The sequence below is a fragment of the Aquila chrysaetos genome, chromosome 5 (genome assembly GCF_900496995.4).
Source record: "Aquila chrysaetos chrysaetos chromosome 5, bAquChr1.4, whole genome shotgun sequence".
Taxonomy (NCBI): Eukaryota; Metazoa; Chordata; class Aves; order Accipitriformes; family Accipitridae; genus Aquila; species Aquila chrysaetos.
The window spans coordinates 37303914-37323618 of record NC_044008.1 but is presented as its reverse complement, the minus strand read 5'-3'; the positions used below and the strand labels follow the sequence as shown (position 1 = coordinate 37323618).

Genomic DNA, 19705 nt, shown 5'->3' with positions numbered 1-19705 from the left:
CTCGAGAGGAGATAGAAGGTACACGCCATGGTGTACCCTGTGGTTTTACCTGCGTGACCCTGGAGAGGACATGAGGAAGTGGGATGGAAAACCTACCTCGACCCTAGATGCCCAGGTACGTGAGCTGCGAGGAAAAGCAATCAGAAAAGAGGATTCCTCCTGGAAAAATGCCGCTCCAGTTTCCCGTGAGCAGCCAGCTCCCCAGGCAGAGTAGAAGGGCTGAGCTCATTTCTGATCCAGGCATTTCCTGAGAGGCCGGAGGAGTCCAGGTGCTCCCGAGCAGCACCAAAGTGGTGCAAGCACTTGTCTGAGCCGGGTTCCCCAGGCAGGGCTGCCGTCAGAAGCCCGTGAGCACTGACTGCCTCCTGGTTCAGCAAAGAGGAACTCCTCATTTTAATGGAAAGGATGTACTTTACAGGGCAAAGGGAAATGCTGACTGTCCTGCCCCCCACATTCTGTGTTTAGGTTTTTATTTAGTTCATTAGGAGCCTCTTCTTTTACACCAAAATCCGTTTTTGTGTTTGGCACGAGAGAACTAACGGGGACATTGTTTTTTCCTACAAACGTCGCTGTTAGGCTTTCGTGGGATAAAAAGTGGCTTCTTTTTTGATCATCGCTCGGCTAGGTCACTGACCACCGGAGCTTTTCAGTTGTGTCTCTTTGAGAGGTAAAAGGTGGCTGCCAGAAAGGCTCCAGACAGCTATCTACGAGGGTGTTTCCTCCCCCAAACCCCAGAAGAGCCTAACGCTGCTGCTGTTGCATTTCTGTGGCCCTCCAGGAATCCCGCTGTGTGTGTGGGGGAGGGATGAAAAAATCTCTGGGAATCTTTGCGTGAAGGGTGCCTAGACCAAGAAAAGGCAAACCTGCTGACATCGTCGCAATTTGGGAGAGAAAGGGCTGAGCTACGAGGGCCACTGCCAGCATACTGTCATTAGGCACCAGAGTTAACGTTGACTCGAGAGGCCTGGGCAGAGCCCAGACCCCCCCTGAAAGCAGCTGCAAGACCTGCCACGAGGTACGGGCCAACTCCTCTGATGCTTCGGGCTCACGCTGGAACCCAAAGCGCTCCAAGCCCCCAAATGCAGCTGCCTCCGCAGCGCAGCAGCAGCAGCAGCCGCCAGTGCAGAGCGCCGTGGGGAGCTGGAGCAGAGGGAGGGGGCGCCCGGGCCGGGCTCGGCTCATCTCGGCTGGGCTCGGCTCCCTTCGGCTGGGCTCGGTTCGGCTCATCTCGTTTCGGCTGGGCTCGGCTCCCCTCGGCTCGGTTCGGCTCAACTCGTTTGGGCTCGGCTGGGCTCGGCTCCCCTCGGCTCGGTTCGGCTCAACTCGTTTGGGCTCGGCTGGGCTCGGCTCCGCTCCGGCCCGCCCGGCCCGCCTGAGGCAAGGGCGGGCGGCGGGCGCGGCGGGGCCGGCGGCCGTGGCGGGGGCTCCTCCCCGTCCGTGGAGCGCCGGGGCTGCCCGGGGGCCTCGCAGGCCGGCAGCGGGGCTGAGGCGGCGGCGGCGGCAGCATCTCCCCTCGCGGCAGGCCGGGGCGCCGGGTCCCGGCCTTCCCCCCGCAGGCCCGTCCAGCCCCGGCCCCTCCCTGCCGCCCCCGGGGCTGCGGGAGCAGCAGGGGAGTGCCTGCCGGCGGTGGCTGTCCGGCGGAGGCCGGCGGGCACCGCGGAGACGTGCGGCTGCGGAGAGAAAGGAGTTTCTGCCGGCTGTCCCCGCAGGGACCCGCCGCCGCCGGGGGTGTCCCTCACAGCCTGGCGTCGGTGGCGGGCTGCGCCACGGTCCTGCCCGGGCGTTCTTGGCAGCCCCCGGGGCAAGAGGCCTGTCAAGCTTCGGGGAGGTCGGCAGCGGCATTTCCAGAGCAGTCACGTCCCGTTGGCTCTCCTGCTTCCTTCCCTAGGCTGGGAGAAAGGAGGACGTCCTCGAAAGCAGGTACCTGTCGGTGGCCTGACCCCGGGTTTCTGGATGCAGGCAGGCTTGTGTACGGACTTAAAATTGGCAGGTGAGCATGTTGAAGCTACAGCCTGCAGTTTGGTGACTGCGGGTGGCATCGAGTTCATAGGAGACCTTAAATTCAGACGGTGGGGGCTGCTCTTTTCCTGCCTTCTTTCACTGACCGTGAAAGTGGTCGCTTCCCAGTGGCTACTGCCCTTGCACAGGCTGAGCATCGGCCTGAGAGAGTAACGGGAGCTGTAAAAAGCGCTCCTGTTTCGCTGCCGTGTGTGGATTTTGTGCTTCAGTGGGAAAAGGGGCTGGTTTTACTGACGGTATTTTGAAATTTTGTTGAAAGCGTTCAACTGAGAAGCTCTAGAGCCTTTGTAGTGGTTTAACCCCAGCCGGCAGCTAAGCCCGGCATGGCCGCTTGCTCGCTGCCCCACAGTGGGAGGAGGGAGAGAATCGGAAGGGTGAATCAACTCGCAGGTTGGGATAAAGGCGGTTTAATCAGTCAAGCAAAAGCTGTGCACGCAAGCAAAGCAAAATCAGGAATTCAGTCACTGCTTCTCGTTGTCTGGCAGGTGTTTAATCTGCAGGAAAGCAGGGCTCTATCACACCTAACTTGGGCATGTCCCCCCTTCCTTCTTTTTCCCCCGGTTTTCGTGCTGAGCGTGACGTCCTATGGTCTGGAATATCGCTTGGGTCAGTTGGGGTCAGCCGTCCCAGCCTTGTGTCCCCCTAGCTTCTTGTGCACCCCCAGCCGACTCCCTGGTGGGGTGGTGTGAGGAGCAGAAAAGGCCTTGATGCTGTGTAAGCACTGCTTTCAGCACAAATCCAGAACGTAGCCCCGTGCAAGCTACTGTGGGGAAAATTAACTCTCTCCCAGTCAAAACCAGCACAGCCGTGAAGCTCTGGACTCAAAGTATGTACTTATTTCTTGGGCTGTCTGCTGTTAGCAGTGTGCCTTTCGCTGGCCTGGCAATCTGGCGCTCAAGTGCTGGATGTGGAAAGAGTCTTTGGAAACTCTCACTGGCAGTAGTTGTTTGTTGTGCTCTTGGGATTTTTTTCTTTCACAAGGCTCCCCTTGCGCTGCCACTCTCTTTCCGATGTGTTTGTGACAAACCTGTCCTGTTGTTTTGAAAGAAGAGCGTGCCTCTGCTGCAGGCAGAGCGGCTGAACAGGACTTTTAGGTTAACTGCTGCTCTCAGTTTCTAGAAGGCGCTGTAGTGGCAAGCCTGAGAAAGGAGAGTGAAGGGAGAGTGTTTTAGTCTGTGGTACTGCTGGCATGCAAGGCAGAGAAAGGAAAGCGGCCTTTGGGTGTGCAGGGGACAATGAATAGGAGGGTGGTGGGAGGTAACAGTTGTGTGGTAAGCCTCAAATGGGAAGTTTGAGTCAGCAGCCAGCAAAGTAACTAAAGCACAGGGTGCTGAGCAGTCTGGTCAAGCTGGGGAAGATGTAAAGCAAGTGAAGAGGATGGTGCTTTAGAAGTGAAAAAGAGACTTTCCCTGAGGGTATTGCCCTGGAGGAATCTGCTTGTGTCTGCTAGTCAGGCACACAGAGATGATGGGCAAGTGCTTTTGTGAGTGGGCAAAACCTTGACCAGCTTACTCGAGGAGCTCTGGAGCTTTTAGTTTGAGAGGGGACTTGGAATTCCCGGAGGCTGCGATCTGTAATAATTCCAGAAGTTTGAGCTGCTCTGAAAAAGGAGCTGGAGCTGCTTAGGTTTGAGGGTTGTATTTTTAAGGAGGTGCTTATAGATTGGGTCCTGCTGAAGGAGTGTTCTGTAGGGCTCAAACTTGGTCTGAAACTTTATGAGATGTTGCTGTCTCAGCCTCTGATAAAAAATTAATAAAGATAGTATTCATAAGTATTAATAAAAAAGCAGTGCCTCAGCATAATCTGGCTCCCTGTGTACGTTGTTCCAAGGCTGTGATCGTTATCAGACAGCAGTTCAAGGTTGATGCCCTCAGAGGCTTTTGGAAGTCTTCTAAACTGTTGAGGTTAAGTCTCTTTTCAGGTGGTGGCACCCATGCAGAAATTAGGACTGAGATCCTTTGGAGCCAGGAAGTATCCCTGCATCAGAGAAAGAGAAGAGCATCATGGCATCCCGAAACCCCTGTTTTCATGCCAGTGAGGTTGCAGCAGGGCTAAAATGCCATAGGCAGACTCAGGCCTCTGCCTAGAGAGTGGTTTTATGAGTGTGAGTGAATTTGCTTTTGCAATGAGATGTGCACAGGCATTGCCAGGGCCTGGGTTTACTCTGGAAGTGACAGTTGTTAGCTGCAGAAGAATTGAAGAGACTGTGCTATGAATACCACGCGAAATTAGGCTGTCTCCAGACCTGAAGCTACATTAGATCTCGTGCCACACTAGTCTCCTTTTTCCTTTGGAAAAGTGGCTGGGTCTTTGAAATTCTGCCGCATGACTTTATTTGGGGATGAATTGAAACGCAGTTGTTTCTTTAGCTTTGCTTATTAGCATTCTGCTGGAATAGTGTCAGATCCAGGAGGATTAACCTTCCTCCTTGTTTTGTTCTCTGTGTTGATTTTGGAGAGGAAGGTGTGTTGTCTGTCTTGTGGTGTCGTGTGGTGTTCAGAAGATGCTTGAAATGTTGCTCTTGTCTGTGACCAAGCTCTTTCCCTCAGTGTAATCCCTTTGGACGGCACTGCCAGTAGTGTGCGTACGTTTCTGAACAGCCTGGAGGTGTTTGATCTCCTGATGGTAGAGAGAGCACTGCATTTGTTTGAGTTTGGCAGCCTGTCATCGCCCCTTGCTTTCTTCCATTCTTTCCACCCTCTTTTCCTCATCGCCACTTCAGCGTCCCTTCCTGAATTGAACTTTTGTGTCCCTGCTGATTCACGAAGACTTCATGACCACAGCGTAAGTCTTGGGTGGGTGATACCTGTCCTTCTGCTGTGGCGTGCTGTGTAATTCCTTTCATTAACTTGTTCCATGTTAAGCAAGGAGAGGGCCTTTCTGAAGAGGAAGGAAAGTTCTCATCTCTGACCGAGTTCTGGCTGGGGCCCCTGAATGTGGAGGATATGAGAATGGCTGCCTGCCAGACCATATACCAGAGAATACTTGCACGCCGTAATTCTTTACACTCCACAGTATTTCTTTATTTCCAAGTGACATTTGTGTGACATTTGTTTACTTCTTAATGGGTTCAGCTTTTCTTTGAGACGTTCTCTCTCTCTGTGCATTTTATTGTTGGCCGATACCTAGCAGCAAACAACTTTTGAGAAGCTGGCTTACAAAAGATGTAGTTAATAGTTGGGAACACAGTTTGATGCAGGCCGTACACAACTCCCAGCATCACAGGGCCTAGGTCCAATGCTGTGAAGGCCCGTTCCTCTGCAGGTTTGCACCCGTGGAGGGGATTAAGAGACACGTCCTGCCGGTTCCTTCTTTTAGTCCCTTGAGCAGAATGGCATTGTGATAGGCTGGAAGAGAGAGGTGCTGGTTTGAGGGCACCTTGTCAAAAACCCCAATCCTAAAGGTTAGTGAGGATCGACTGAAAAGATCTGATCTCTCATCCTTTGTATCCTCAGACGCACGAAATACAAATGGGCAGAAAATTGAAAAGGAAGAGTCCTTGTGGAAAAATGGATGCTTTTTAAGAACAGTAAATTGGGAATTCATCTGCCTGCTAAGTATTTTCTCTGTGCAATGGGAATGATGTTTTGTTGTTGTTTAAACTCTTACAAGGAGTGTAGCTCTGTTGCTTTTTGGCTGGGGTGGGACTAACTCTCTCTGTTTGTTTCACAGCGCTCCGGATCTTGACACTACTGAAAGTGCCATTAAGGAGTAGGAGATGAAGCAGGTCCACGGGACCTTAGCTGAATGTTAGGCTGAGCAAATCTTTTGTTTGTTATGGGACGGAGGACGCTTTGTCAAATGCAGCATTTCAAGTGCGAGTAATGGGGAACTTCTCTGGAGAGTGCTAGGGTGAAAAAAATGACGTAAATGAAAAATGTCATCAACAGGCAGCATTAGCGTGAGTAATGCTTTTATCAGAAATACTTCAAAGAAGCTACTGACTGTTGAAATTGGACAAATGAAAACTCCTATTTGTTGAGGTAGTTGCACCCCGTGCCTTTCTGGTTCCTGTTCAGATTCATTGTGCAGTAGCACTTTCCCGTGGTTTCGCTCTCTGGCCCCAGACCTGCCCACTGCTTTGAACTTCTCAGGCTTGACTGGCTGTCACACCCTCCTAGTTTTTCAGGAGCTGTGGCAGTACTGGTGAGCTAGCTTGACAGCGGCTAATCTAATGCTCAATTGCACGTGCTTTCCTCATAGCTGTGGAGCTGGGGGAGCCAGTGGACGTTCTTTTAATGACACCATTACTTTGTGGCCAAGCTTGGTGACAGCTGATGAGTTCTGTTGTTGTCGTCTTCTTCCTGAGACAGAAGAAAGCCCCTGCCATTCCCGAGGAAATGAGACCAATATACTGCCTGCTTAAAAATGCTCCTGTTACTTAAGTTTAAATAAATCTTCAGAGTACAGTAGTAGCATTGTAAATATTATTGAAGAAAATGTGCTGATTTTAACTGATACAGAAAATTATTGGTTAATTTCTTTTTCTTTTTCAATTTTGAAAATACTGAAAGGTATGACTAGAAAAAGTTTCCCGTTTATAAAGCAGGAGTTTGTTGTAACTGAATTGGGTCAATATTCAGAAAAAGGGGAATATGTTTATTTTTGAAACAGGTCAATACCGCATGTGTTGTGCTGGCAAGGAGGAGGCTTCTTAAATGTAGAACTTCTTAAATTTAAAAGCACACCTCCAGTTTCCATAGTAATGCTTCTGTGTTAATTCAGGGTTAAGACATTGATTCACTTCAATTTCTGTGAATCTGTTAGGGCAGTGTGCTCTAAGGTGATGGGAGGGAGCAGCAGCAAGAAGGGGAGGAGGAAAAGCAAAATATCTGGAACCTGCTCTTCCATGATTCCTGCAAACTGTAATGTTAACTTTTTCCCAAGCCTGAAAACTGTACTTGACAGTGGAATTGTGGCTATCTTGTTAATATTCTTCCTTCCTTTCTTGTTTTGGCCTCTCCAGGAAGCGATTCGAGTAATCCTTGGAAATCTTGATGATTTACATCCATTTTCTACAGATGACTTCACTATCTTTCTCTGTATGCTTTCTTTCCTACTTGTAAAAGAAAAGATCCAATGACTTGTATCTGTTGGACATTGCTTAATTTGACATTCCTGCCTAGTAGTGCGCAGATCTTTAGCTGGAGTACGACTCCTTTGAGCTTTGCAGTTTTACATTAGCTGAAGATCCTCCTCAGTTGTTGCCTTCACCAGAGAACTGATGTATGTAAAAAGAATGTTTTGCAGTGTTTTCAGATGAACAACCCTGCGTTCCAAATCTGATTTAGCCAGAGAAAACAAACGTGTATATATAAAGTCCCAGGAAGCCCACGTAATGCGATAGCAAGGAAAGCTAGTGCGTTGTTTCAAAAGGTTAGTAAAACGTAAAGCGCTCCTTACAGGCGCAGCAGCGTTGGCCCACTAGTAGAGAAGACCGCAGTAGTTTTCTTGTAAGGTACATTAGGATTAAATATTGTAGTTGCTGTAGTGTAAAGGGTTAAGAAGAAGTTACTCTCCTGAGGCTGTTGTTGAAGAGAAAAGTAATTTAGTTGAAGGAGAAGCCTTTTCAGTCCTAAGGTGTGTCAGTTTGTGAATCGGATCAGGCCCTTTGGCATCACCTCCTGTGATTCCGAGTGCCCAGGAGTAATGAACACCCACGTGTTTCCACCTCCAAGCCATTCCGTTCCAGTCTCAGCAGACTGCATTATTGCCACCCCTGGTACTAGCAGGCAAGAACGAGATCATCCTCTTTTTCTGTCAGAAGCTGGTATGTATGAGAGCAACTTATTCCTGTTACTGCCAGGAAGAGAAAGTAGCCCAGAGCATGGTCAGACAGGAGGCACCCAAACAAACAAAGCCTCGTTGTTGGTTTGCTTCACTAAAACGCAGCCAGTTTTGCCTGTGTGCTTGAGGAGGGTTTGATTCACAAGCTTGTATTTCTAGAACTGCGAGGTCCATCCACCTGCTCAGCCAGCACCGGGCCCTGAGGAGAATGGCAAGCTCAGAGGCCTGGCGTGATGAGTTGTCCTGCAATCTGTGTGTCGGGCTCCTCGCTATAGCATACCTCTTAGTTAATCACCAGCTGTGGGAGTCCTTGAAGCCAAACTCAAACGAACAATTTCATCCCTTAAAGGAACTGATTGTGTCAGCGTTTCATCTAGGCAAATTTTGAGCTCCATCTCCAGTCCTCAGGATGTTAGTTTCTGCTAGCAAATGGAGTAAAAGTATTCATGTTACCTGGTTCTTCCTGAGATCAGAGGCATGTAAGGAGATTGCTGCCTGGTGTCATCCATTCTTGCATGCATGAGCTCCTAGGTGTGTGAACTGCACCCCCAGGAAGGAACATCTGTAACTGTGGCGTTTGTCATGTCAGTTATCTTTTGTCCTCCCATTTTGAACTGTGAAGTGAATGGAATGACGCTACTCCTGTGAATCCTAGTCCTTTTCAGTTTTAAAAATAATTTTTAAAAGAATTACTTTTTAGTTAGGAAAGCTGATGAGGTTTTATTCACAGGGTTGGGAGAGCCTGGCATGTTGTTTCTTGCGGGAAGATATCAGGACTGAAGCCAGATACAGTTAAGGAAAAACAATGCTATTAATACAAGCGACTGATGGGAGAGTGTCACCTGGATGAGTGTTTCTTGTAATGTGTTACTAGTGTTTTTTCACCAAGTTCATACCGACAGATTGTAGGTGCTCCCTTCTGCATATACGTTCAGTGTGGTATGACTTTTGAAGCTTTACAAGAGGACTCCTGCTCCTTTGAAATGTTAGTGCTATGTTCTTAAGTCTTAACGTTGTTCTCGGATTTGAGTAAATGGGAGAGAGTATCGAAGATGAGATTCAAACATGAGAATGTCCACCTTGTGCCTTATCCCTACATTTGTACTATGTATCTAGAACTCGGCTCTTTTCAGCAAAACGCATCTTGTGGTAAGTCACTATGGTTATGTTTGGATGATGTCTGGAAACATCTGTGATCTATGTCTTGCTTTTCCCTTTCCCTTCCTCTACTGTGTTTTTGAATTAGAGGGAGCAAAACTGCGTGCAGTTTGGCTGTACCATGGATTTGAAATAGAGCACAGCAATGTGTTCTCTTTTGTCCTGTATTGCTTTTTGAAAATGTCTAGAATTTCTCTTTGCCTTTTCACCCACTGCTGACTCTTCAGCTAGTATTTTTATGAAGCAATGCCCAGTGGCTCCCACCCTTCATTCTTGAATGTCAGTAGCTAGGCTGGAGCCAGCACATATGTATGGAACATGTGTTTTTCTTCCTTGTGCTTGACTACATTTGTTGACGTTGAACTACACACTCTTTGTTTCTATTTTCCTAAAGAAAGAATGCATTTGTTTTTCTAAATAATGACAGTAATAATGGTAATAATGTCTTTTGTATAATTAGCAAATGTTGTCACCTCCCTAGTGTTTCATTTTCCAGGTTTTCTATGAATTCCCTGAAGAGCCTCAGGCCCCAGCTGAGACCTCTGTGGGACTCTGCGTTTAACCTCCTCTGCTGTGAAAACTGAGTGTTTTTTCTTACTGTTTCCTGTTCTGATTATTGGTCCCTGGGAAAGGCTGCTGCTGGTCTTTCTTGTGAGCGCTTAGTAGATATTCTGGTCTCCTTTATCAAATGCACAAGTGGTCCAAAGCAATTGTCCCCATCCCACTGGCATGTGTTATTCACAGCCAGGAATTCTGAAAGAGCTGTATTTGCATTTCTTCGGTTTCAAGTTATTATATGCAAGTCCAGCATTGTTTCTAAGTTGTTTATCTTGTTCTCAGGAAGTGCAGTGCACTGCAAAAATGTACTTTAAAGTTGGTTAAAGAAAGTCCAGTCACCAAATATTCACCAGATTTTATAATACCTCTGTTACAGGTAAAGAAGTAAACAAGGGCAGTGACGAGCTTGTAAGTTGCGTGTGTGGTTCTGTTTTGTGTGTTGGGTTTTTTTTTTAAAAAGTAATATTCCAAGTAGTCTGGAGAAGCAGAATATATATCTAGGCAATGCTGTAGTTCTGTTTCTGGGTGTCAGTCAGGCAGTGTAAGGTGGGAGTGAATTCTCACCTAGAACCATCCAAGTTGAGGGAAACCTTCCTGTCAATTCCAGCAGACTTTGAATGAAGTCGTGCCTGAGGATGCGAGAGCCGTGCTGGCTTCAGTTAAATGTGTTTTTGGCAAGTCTGAGCTGAGGTGTCAAATGGTTTCTTCGCTGTGAGAGTCTGTATGAGGTCAATATTGCCGAATAATTAAGTAGTTTCCTAAGTGCTGTATGTGTCCAAAACAACAAAGTTAAGCTTCTTTGGAAAGTTGTTGTTTAGTGAGATGTCAGGGTGGGTTTGGGTAAGTGTCTGAAGACGGAGTGAATTAGTGAAGGTGTCCTGTCCAAATTCCGCCAGAGAAAATCCCGCTCTCTCTGCTAGCATTACGTTCCTGCTAATTACGTTCCTAGGCCCTCCTCTAAAAATGGAGCAAATAGGATGTTCTGGGAAGCAGTAGTTCTTGTTTAAAACTGTTGAGCATAATTCTCTGGATGGCCTCTCAGTGCTTACCTTCTGCTTGAATAAGGCAGCTTATCTTTTATTCCTGACTCATTTTTTGGTTTTTGTTGTATAAGCATGGACAATGTTGCGAAATACGGATGTATATTAAGTCTGACTTTTGTTCTAAAATAGAAAAGTCAAAATCAAATTTTATCAATACCAAGTTTGCAATGTTTTGAAGGTCAAGAGAAGAAAAGAAGTGTCAGAAAGTGCTGCAGTGGAAGAAACGGTGAAGAGGAGAAGAGTGGAAGTCGGAGCGGAGGCCTCATGCCCACAGTCGGGTATGGGCAGGTCAGTTGACTACAAAATAGTCTTCCGGGGCACATATTTTTTTTTTTGATGTCTCTTGCACCTTCCTCATATTTCATTCCTGTGTAACCCTTTGGCCCGTTTGTCTTCTTCCTTCTCTTCCATAGGTGACAGAATCTAAGCAGCATTGCCCACGTTTGGAGAAAAGTAGTCCTGTGCTTTCAGGTTCCCATGCCATTAACTAGAGCTCTTCCCGTCTCACTCCTTTGTGTTAACGTTACCTGTAGAATCACAGCGGGATGAGAACTGGGCAGCTCAACAAAGCGGTGCACTGGCTTGCACACCTGAGGCAGGGATGACGAGGGAAGAACTGGGAACAGTTTTCTAGCTGCCTCCCAGCCTGTTCCTCTGAGTCGGCTGATGACTACTTCCTCTTGGCTTGAGGCAGAGATCTCTATCTGTGGCTTTCACAGAATCATTGAGGTTTTCGGGACCTTTGATATCATCGAGTCCAACCCCTCCTGCTCAAGCAGGGTCACCCAGAGCAGGTTGCCCAGGACGTGTCCCCTCAGGTTTTGAGTGGACTCCAAGGGTGGAGACACCACAACTTCTGTGGGCAACCGGTTGCAGTGCTTGACCACAGTTTCAGTCAGAAAGTTTTTTCTTGTGTTCAGCTTTAATTTCATGTTTTGCAGTTTGTGCCCTTTGTCTCTTGTCCCGCCAGAAGGCGCTGCTTGAGGAGAGCCTGGTTCCCTCTTCTTCATTCCCTCCCATCAGGTGTACATTGATAAGAGCCCCCTGAGCCTTCTCCAGGCTGAACAGTCCCAGCTCTCCCAGCCTCTCCACATAGGAAAAGTGCTCCAGTCCCTTCATCATCTTTGTGGCCCTTTGCTGGGCTCACCCCAATGAGTCCCAGTCTTGTCCTGGGGAGCGCAGTCTGGACGGAGTACACAGACTGGCCTCAGCAGCCCTGAGCAGAGGGGAAGGATCACCTCCCTCGAGCTGCTGGCAAAACTCTTTCTAATGCAGCTCAGGGTGTTGTTGGCCGCCTTCAGCGCGAGGGTGCAATGCTGGCTCATGGTGGCTAACTTCAAGCTTAGTCCTTGATTACCTTTCAGAGGTAGGGCCATTATTAGTTATAGTCTAGCAGGCTTCTTTCTTTCATGGAGCGTAGCTTTTAAAAACAGAAGATTCGTGTCTGTTCTTAATATTCACAAGTACGTGGCAGAGAGTCCCAGATCCAGTGTTGTTGTCGGAAGTGTTTATGCTCACCTTTTCCCTTCCATGGCGATGTACAGACCATGTCAAATCATCTCTGTTGTTGCCTTATATTCTACCCAATTCCCAAATATATTTCATGCAGAGATTATAATGGGAGAAGTCTGAAGCCAGTTCTTTTCCTGCTCATGCAGATGTAGTCCTTTCATTCCCCATGCCCCCCTCTCCATCAGTTTCTAGTCACAATAAAACTGCTGGACATGAGTGAAGAATGAGACCAAGATCCAGAATGCTTTCTAATCTCTTTTAGCCAAGGTGTGAGTTGTAGATTCATAAAATACAAGGCAAGAGAGGGCTATTTCATGGTCCAGTCTGGCAGTTCTCTCTTAGTCCTGTGTCTTGCCCCAGCAGTTATGCTATTCCAGAAAAGATTAAAACAGTTAATAATTCTAAAGTGTATTCTTGATTTCAAAATTAAACTGGTCAGGCATCAACTTCAAGCCTTCTGTCATTTTTCTGCGATTACTCTGTTAGACTGAAGAGCTGAGCATTCAGTCTGAGCATTCCCCCACCCTGGGAAGGAGTTTGCCTACTGTAGTCAGACCACCTCTTGATCTTTTTTTTCTTTTTGGACAAGCTCTTTAGCTCGTAAGTCATCATGGGGCATTTGGATTTGGGTTTTCTTGGGGTGCTATTGAGTGTTGAGCTGTCAGAATCTCCAGGTGATGCTGATCAGCTCCAAGAGCGCTATTTTGTGTGTGAAGCCAGGACTGTTTTTCCCCACGTGCATCACTTTGTACCTCTCTGCCATTTTATTGCTCCACGACTGAGTCTTGTAAGATCTTTCTATGGTTCTTTGCTACCTGCCCTTCTCCTTGTGTCAGTAATCTTGTAGGATTTGCAAGCTTTCTCACCTTGCTGCTCATCCCCCTTTCCCTGTCACATCACACTGGTTTTCTCCTTAACTGCTTGTTGGGCTTACTAGAAAAGCAGAAAGCCTTATACTGGAGTGAGTGCCTATTTTTATTTTTTAAAAGAGACTTTGAAACATGAGTACAGATTAAGGGTATCTATCTTGTTGGCTTAGAGGGAGGTACTAAACCCCTGCTTTGTAAAGAAATACTTGAGCATCCATTTACAAGATTGCTTCCTTTCTGTGACTTTTTGTAAACTTGGTTTTTACGTGTTTGACTTATTTTTAGAACTGGAGCCAAGTGTGTTCGCCATACAAGTAAAGCAAAGCAGGGATTTGAAACAGTAAGCTGCAGAAGACTCAGAAAGAGACAACAGCATCTGTTTAGTCCTAGATTCTTAAAGTGGCAAGCAGAAAAATACCTTTCAGGTAACTTTTTTTCCCTTTTCACCTGCATGGAGACTTTTGTGATTCCTGCTCATCAAGCTTAGCCACAGGATAAGTTTTACCAGGAGCCGACACAGGCTTTTCTGACTGTGAAGCTACAAACTCTAGGGGTGAGCTTAGCCTCTCAGAGCTGAACCTGAAGGATGCCCTGCCTTGTCTTCAAGAGACTCCAGTCCTCTTTTACCTCACATGCCCCATTGTGCAGAACTCCATGAAGGGCCAACAGTGGGTGCTGACACCTTGACACTGGCTTCGGTGCGAGTACTTGCCACTCCTCACCAGTGTCCTTTCTCTGTGCAGATGGCCTTGCAGGCATCTCCCTCTTCTTGAAACAGTGTCATGGTTTTTCTCACTATGTCATCAGAAGGCAGATTTATGACAGGATTGTTGCAGAGGGATTGGCAGTTGCTTTCTAAACCCACTTCTGTTCTCCAGAGACCTTGTCAGGAGGGTGAGATTCTTTCTCCTTTAGCCTACAAGCTAAAAGGCTGCTCTGACAGCGCTGCTGTTAGCACACCCTTTAGGTAAGAGGGTCTTCCCTCACCCCCCGTTCTCCTCCTCCTGGCCGTTGCCCATCCTCCCAGTGCATTTCATCCATTTTCTGGATCCTGATAGCCATTCTGCATTTAATTCAAACCCCTGCCACAGTATTGCCTTCCTGGCCGCCTTCCCTCTCCAGCTCTTTGGAGAGAGTCTTCTCCAAGGAGGCAAACTCATTCCTCCTGGGGTTGTCCACAAAGGAGGTTGCCTGGTGGTATAAAAGGAACAGCTGCTTCTCCCGCCGTTCCCTGGGAGGCAAACATTTGCATCAGATGCCCAGGTTTCTGCGTGTCTCTGCATGATGACGTGCTGCCCCCATTTCAGAAACCTTTTGGACCTCTCCACAACTGGCTGAGCCTTTACGCAAATATCGTCTGTGGGCTTGCTGCCTGCTGGCCAGGGCATACTGCCTGCTTGCTCCTGTAGGACTGGTTTCAAAGGGCCAATCTCAACACAATTGCTCTGCAGGGATCCCCTGCATATACAGTGGCCTGCAATTTCAGGTGCTGCTAGTTGCATGGTTACCTTCAGCCTGCACAGGTAAACTCCTGTATTGAAACAGCCCTCACCTTGTTGTAAGCCCAAAACTTTCTTTCAGAAGAGGGGTTTTTGACGGGTTTGTTGGATTTTCAAGATAGGAAGGAGACTGCCTGGTAACTCCTCAGGACCATTCAGTACAGAAGAACTTCTCTAAAACAAGCAGGCTGATTTGTCTCCAAAACCTGTATCCCTTTTTTTTCCCTTCAGCTTACCTTTGCAGGATTAGTGACAGGTGTCTCTACACATGCCCTTTCTGGCTTCTTTCCTCAAGTGTTCCAAACACTCTGCTGACGGGATAAGGTCATCCTCTGAAATACGCTTTTTTTATTCCATACTTGGCTATAATCACTGTCCCCAGAATGCCTCTACTCCTTGTACAGTGGCTGAATTTCCCAAACGTTAGGGTCCTTGGAAGCTGGAGCTCCGGGTTAGCATGTTGGACCCTGAGAAATGATGTGGTAGGTGGCAGACATCACCATAACCTCCTGTTGTGTTAACTGATGTGGGAGGACATGTCCTGAGCTCTTTCCAGGTAAACTGGAACTATGATGAATGAATCATCAACTCGGCAAATACCAGTTCAGGTGAGAAGAACCTTCTCCAGAAGAGATGCTTGTGCCACCATGACTCGTACCTGCAATTTGCACTAGTCAGGGCACTGTTACACTGAGAGGGAGCTCCAGACACAAACTGGTGTCTTTACGAATACCAGACCAGATGTCAGGAGCACCGCATGGAATCCTGAGCAGATGACCTTTCCCTCGTGCATTTTTAGGAGATCAGAGCCAGGTGCTTCTTTGACATGCCTTCCATTTGGTTTGCTTTCCATTTGTTTTCTTTTGGTATTCAGGATGAGAAGATAGATCAGGTTTAGGAAAAAACATCTCAGTAGCGCCTGTACTTTCTCAGGATTCTTCTGATCATTCCTCTGGGACTCTTGTTCAGTTTATCAGCAGTGTATGACTTTGGATCCAAATCCAGCTGGTGTTTTAGAGTGCATCTCAAAAAGGGAACGGTCTCATTAAAACATGAAGGAAATCTGTCTGATTAGTACACGTAGGACTGACTTTACAGCATTGGCACTTGATTCAGAAGGAGGAGCATGGAAGTGCCGCAGTCATACGAGTTTTGAATAGATTGCATTTTCAGCTCTCATCCAAATGCCTTCCAGGCCTGCAATTTTGACAGGAGGCTGTCTGGTCAGGATGATTGGAGTTGAGCCTGTGCATCTTTCTGCTTACCAAGAGCACCAGTAGAAGTCCAAGGAAGAAGGAACTGGGAGACGCTCAGCCTGTCACTGCAGGTAATTTTCCTACCTTAGTTAATGCTCTGAGACTAAACTGCAAAGATCTCTGGCCATCTGAAGTTTGGAATTTCAGGTGAACCTGAGCTTAGTGCAAGAGAAGCACCATCAGGGAGGGATCTATTCTCTTATCTTATCTCTGTGACAAAGTTGTTTTACTTTCTCCTGAAGAAGCTTACGTGGTGGTTTTGTTGTTTGTGGTCCTTTGTATTGCTGATAGCCTTGCTAATGGGTATCCCTGGCTCACCTCTTGCTTCTGGCACTTTTCACTTTTGTCCCTGCCCTGTTACTCTGCTTCCTGTGAGTGTGTCTTAGCAGGGCTGATGTCTAGGGGCCTGTGTTGTCCAGCGGCTGTTATTTCCCACAGCACCTCTGTCGATGTGTTTTAAAATCTCTGTCTGTGCCATAGCTGCTGTTCCTCTTTCACTATCTATCTGCTATATTAAAGTCTAGTCAATGAATTCCAGCTTTATGTTAGGCCTGGGAATGTCTTGAGGAGGGAGGGGTAGAAAGATATTGGTGAAGAAAGTCCTCATAGTAAATAAAGTCACAGAACAAGAGAGTAGACCTTGCCCTTTAGTTCTTCAAGCAAGCAAGCGAAGAAACAAAGATCTCCTGTAGAATAGAATTTTACACCGTGTGACAGTTCTTGGGTTCCTTTTCCTTTCAGAATTCCTCCAAAGAAAATGAGCATGAGTTTAGTCCAGCATCCCTTACTGTGGGCTGTAACCGAGTGAGTTTGTGTAAGTAAGGAATTCCTGGCTTGTTTCATTTGAACTGGTCATATGAAATCAAAAGCTGCAAGGATGACATTGGTATTAGTTTTCCTTTAAAAGTGGTGTTTGGTATTTTCCAGCACATGAGACTAGGAATTAGAACCACCATAGGGCAGTAGGTCAGCAATGATTTTGGCTGTAAGCAATTCCCACCCATAGAGCCAGGCTACGTAGCTCTTTCAGAGCTGGGCTGTGAGATGGGAGCCTACCTCCAAACCAGTCTGCACTGTGATTGCTTTGAAAGCTGCCAGGCGTGATGTCAGTCAGAGTCTGGACCCACCTCTTGGTTTCAGGGTCTGCCGTTGAGCCTGCAGGGAGTGTGGAGAGAGCAAGCTTGTGGTTTTTGTTCTTGCTGCTGTTTCTTACAGGGGCACCTGTGGGATCTAACCTTGAACAAAGAACAGGAACTGGTCAGGCTGAGGGTGCGGTGCAGGTACTGAAGCAACTGGACCAAGTTGTAAACAAAGGAAATATGGAGTCAGAAGGAAGAGTTCTCTCTAGGTTCTGGAGAAGGTACTAATACTGCAGCTATGAGCAGGTGCAGTCCTGGCTCTGTCAAAGCCTGTATCTGATTCTGGCAGTTCAGGTGATTCTATGTTCTCTTGAAGAATGGGTACCTCTTTTCTGTGGTTAAACCAAAGTCTGCCAAGGCAAAGGAGCATTCAGGGGTGTCCTTTTGTCTTGTGGTAAGGTGCAACATTCCCAGGAAATGTTCCTCTTCTGAGCTGTCTTTGGGGAAAAAAACTCCTCATGGGAGGGTTACTGACCTCGGTCACAGCCCTCATAGGATGTGGCTTTTATCAGCTGAGGAGTGCCATCTCCAGCCCGGTTTCTAAAGGACTTACACACTCCCCCTTCTCGCAGGGCCTTACTGGGAGGGACCTTCAGTCCCCTTAAGGCAAGTATGGCCTTTATTTGGCCACTTCGCAACTGTGGCCTTTGTAACTTTGACTCCCAAAGACACCATTTTAAACCAAAATGTAAGTAGCCCCGCCAACAGTTGCTGGGCATTGCTGACTAAAGGAGTGCTCTAAAGCTGTCAAAACAAGAGTGGTCTGTTCGCTGCACAGCATGTGTTGAACGTCGGCAGTAACTTTGATAGGTGGGTTAGTTTTGGAAGGAATAAAACTCCTTTTTAATCACAATGTATGCCAGTCCCCTTAACTATTGAGACTAGACCGTTACGGCACAGGTTGTTCTTTACATTTCCTCTACTTTTTCAGTCTTCCTCTGTATTATTTTGTGCTGGGGTTGTGTCTTTCTGGTGGACAGAAATTATCTTGTTGTTACAATTCTCGGAGAAGTATTTTAGGTACAATGTGGGGGGGTTTTGTTGTTGTTGTTGTTTCCCCAGCATAATCTTCTTGCCACTACAGCATCTCTTGTTGGAAAGAACTGACCTGGAAGTACTAATGGTTGTGGAAAGGTAAACTTGTAGCATGAATGTCAGGTTGTATTGTTTCTTTTGTAATTCAGCTTTACACATTGCTTGTCTCCGCTATTAAATGCCTTACAATGATATTCTACTTTGTTTATGTTTTCAAATTAACGTACTGAAGATGTTGGGTTAGAATGTCTTTTTCTTCTCAACCTAGAGGTTTTGGAAAAAGAGCAACAAGCTTTACGATTTCGATCCTTGAGTGTCATAAATCGGGAATTTTACATTTTAAAATCATTGTATGAGACTCTAGTAAACCAAGCATCAGCTTGGAACTGTGTGTTATTTTAATCAGTCTTACCCTGGCAGAAAAAAACTCCTTCCCTCCAAGAAGAAGAAGTAGAGGTTTCTAGTATTGGATGGACTGCTGCCCTATGCTTCACAGCATTAAAAAGGTCTAAATTGGTGAAAATGGTTTGGATTATATTTTACCACTCTGCTACAAGTTGTGTAATTATTTATGCCTTTGATACGTAGTGGGATGAGGCTGGGAGTTAAGATTTCAGACGTGCCTAGGGCATGCTCAGGCAGCTTTTTGCCATCACGCTAGCGCATTTGCAATAAACCGTCATTCTTCAGCCGTCTCCTGAGCTGAGGCACCGTCAGCACGTACATGCACAGTGCTGGTCTAACACATAACACTGTGTTACTGGTTGTTACTTTAGCAGTAGCGACGTGTGGCCATCTGACGGGGTACTGTGTCTGGCAGAATGAGGCAATGCTCTAAATGAGTCAGATAATGCAACACGGGGTCTGTTTGGCTTGTTCCCACCGTGGTGCATGCATTATCCACCCTATATGCCTCTGTATTCATTCCCGGACTCCCATCAGCAGTGAAAGAATGCTTTCCCTCCAAGAAGAAACAGGGTTGAGAAACTGGTTCCATTTATGCTGTTCTCCTTAGGCCTGTCCCACAAACCGTGGTACAGGCTGAGTGCACCAGGTCCCTTCTGCTGGGGGGCTGTACAATGAGATGGACAGTGGTGAGGACCAGGGAATGGATAGAGAGTTGACCAGATGGAGAACAAGCCATAAATAAGGGAAGATATCCCTGAGCTGATCTTCTTTAGCACTGGTTCCGTCAGGAGGAGGATGTCCCACTTCCCTGATCTTAGATGCAGCTGCATAAGAAAGGGCCCTTACCCTGCAAGAGCTGGGCTGGCTGAGGCTACAACCTACACACAAAGACATTTTGATGTCTCAGTCCGGAAAATGCCATTACAGAATTACAGGCAAGATATGCTTCCATTTTGGAAAATCATTTTAGACGATAAAGAACATGGGTTAATGAAATCTAAACAAAAATGGTTTTTATTTTAACTGGGATAGGCGTTCTTTTAACTTTGAGAAAGCACCTTGTTCTTTAAAGCAGTGTCCGCCTTCTAAAACAAAAGGGAAAGGTACTTAAAAAAGAACAAGCAGAAACAAGCAAGCTCTTCCCTCTCTTCCCCTTGGCATCCCATAAACGCTGGAAAAAGCCACACGCTTGCTTCTGTTGTCCTAAAAGCGGATTCGGTACATGGTGTGCAAGAGCACAATCTCACACAGGCGGGAGAGATACTGTTTTATTCTGCGCAGGGTGCTCCGTGGACTTTGCACAAAAAAAGCACGCCAGATTCATCAGTTGTGTCCCTTTTATACAGTAACAAGTGCATCTAATTTATTAAACTACTCCTACCTAATACATATTCAAACTGATGCATGTGCGTAGCAGTATGT

General features: G+C 47.0%; 1 protein-coding gene across 1 annotated transcript; it reads left to right on the top strand.

The window, feature by feature from the left end:
* Positions 1-107: 107 nt before the first annotated feature.
* LOC115341272 lies at positions 108-16988 on the top strand. The gene is made up of 6 exons (XM_041123470.1): positions 108-119; positions 1557-1920; positions 9899-9930; positions 10744-10853; positions 13232-13286; positions 16917-16988. Exons 1-6 carry the CDS (start codon positions 108-110, stop codon positions 16986-16988), a joined length of 645 nt encoding a protein of 214 aa, XP_040979404.1.
* Positions 16989-19705: the final 2717 nt, after the last annotated feature.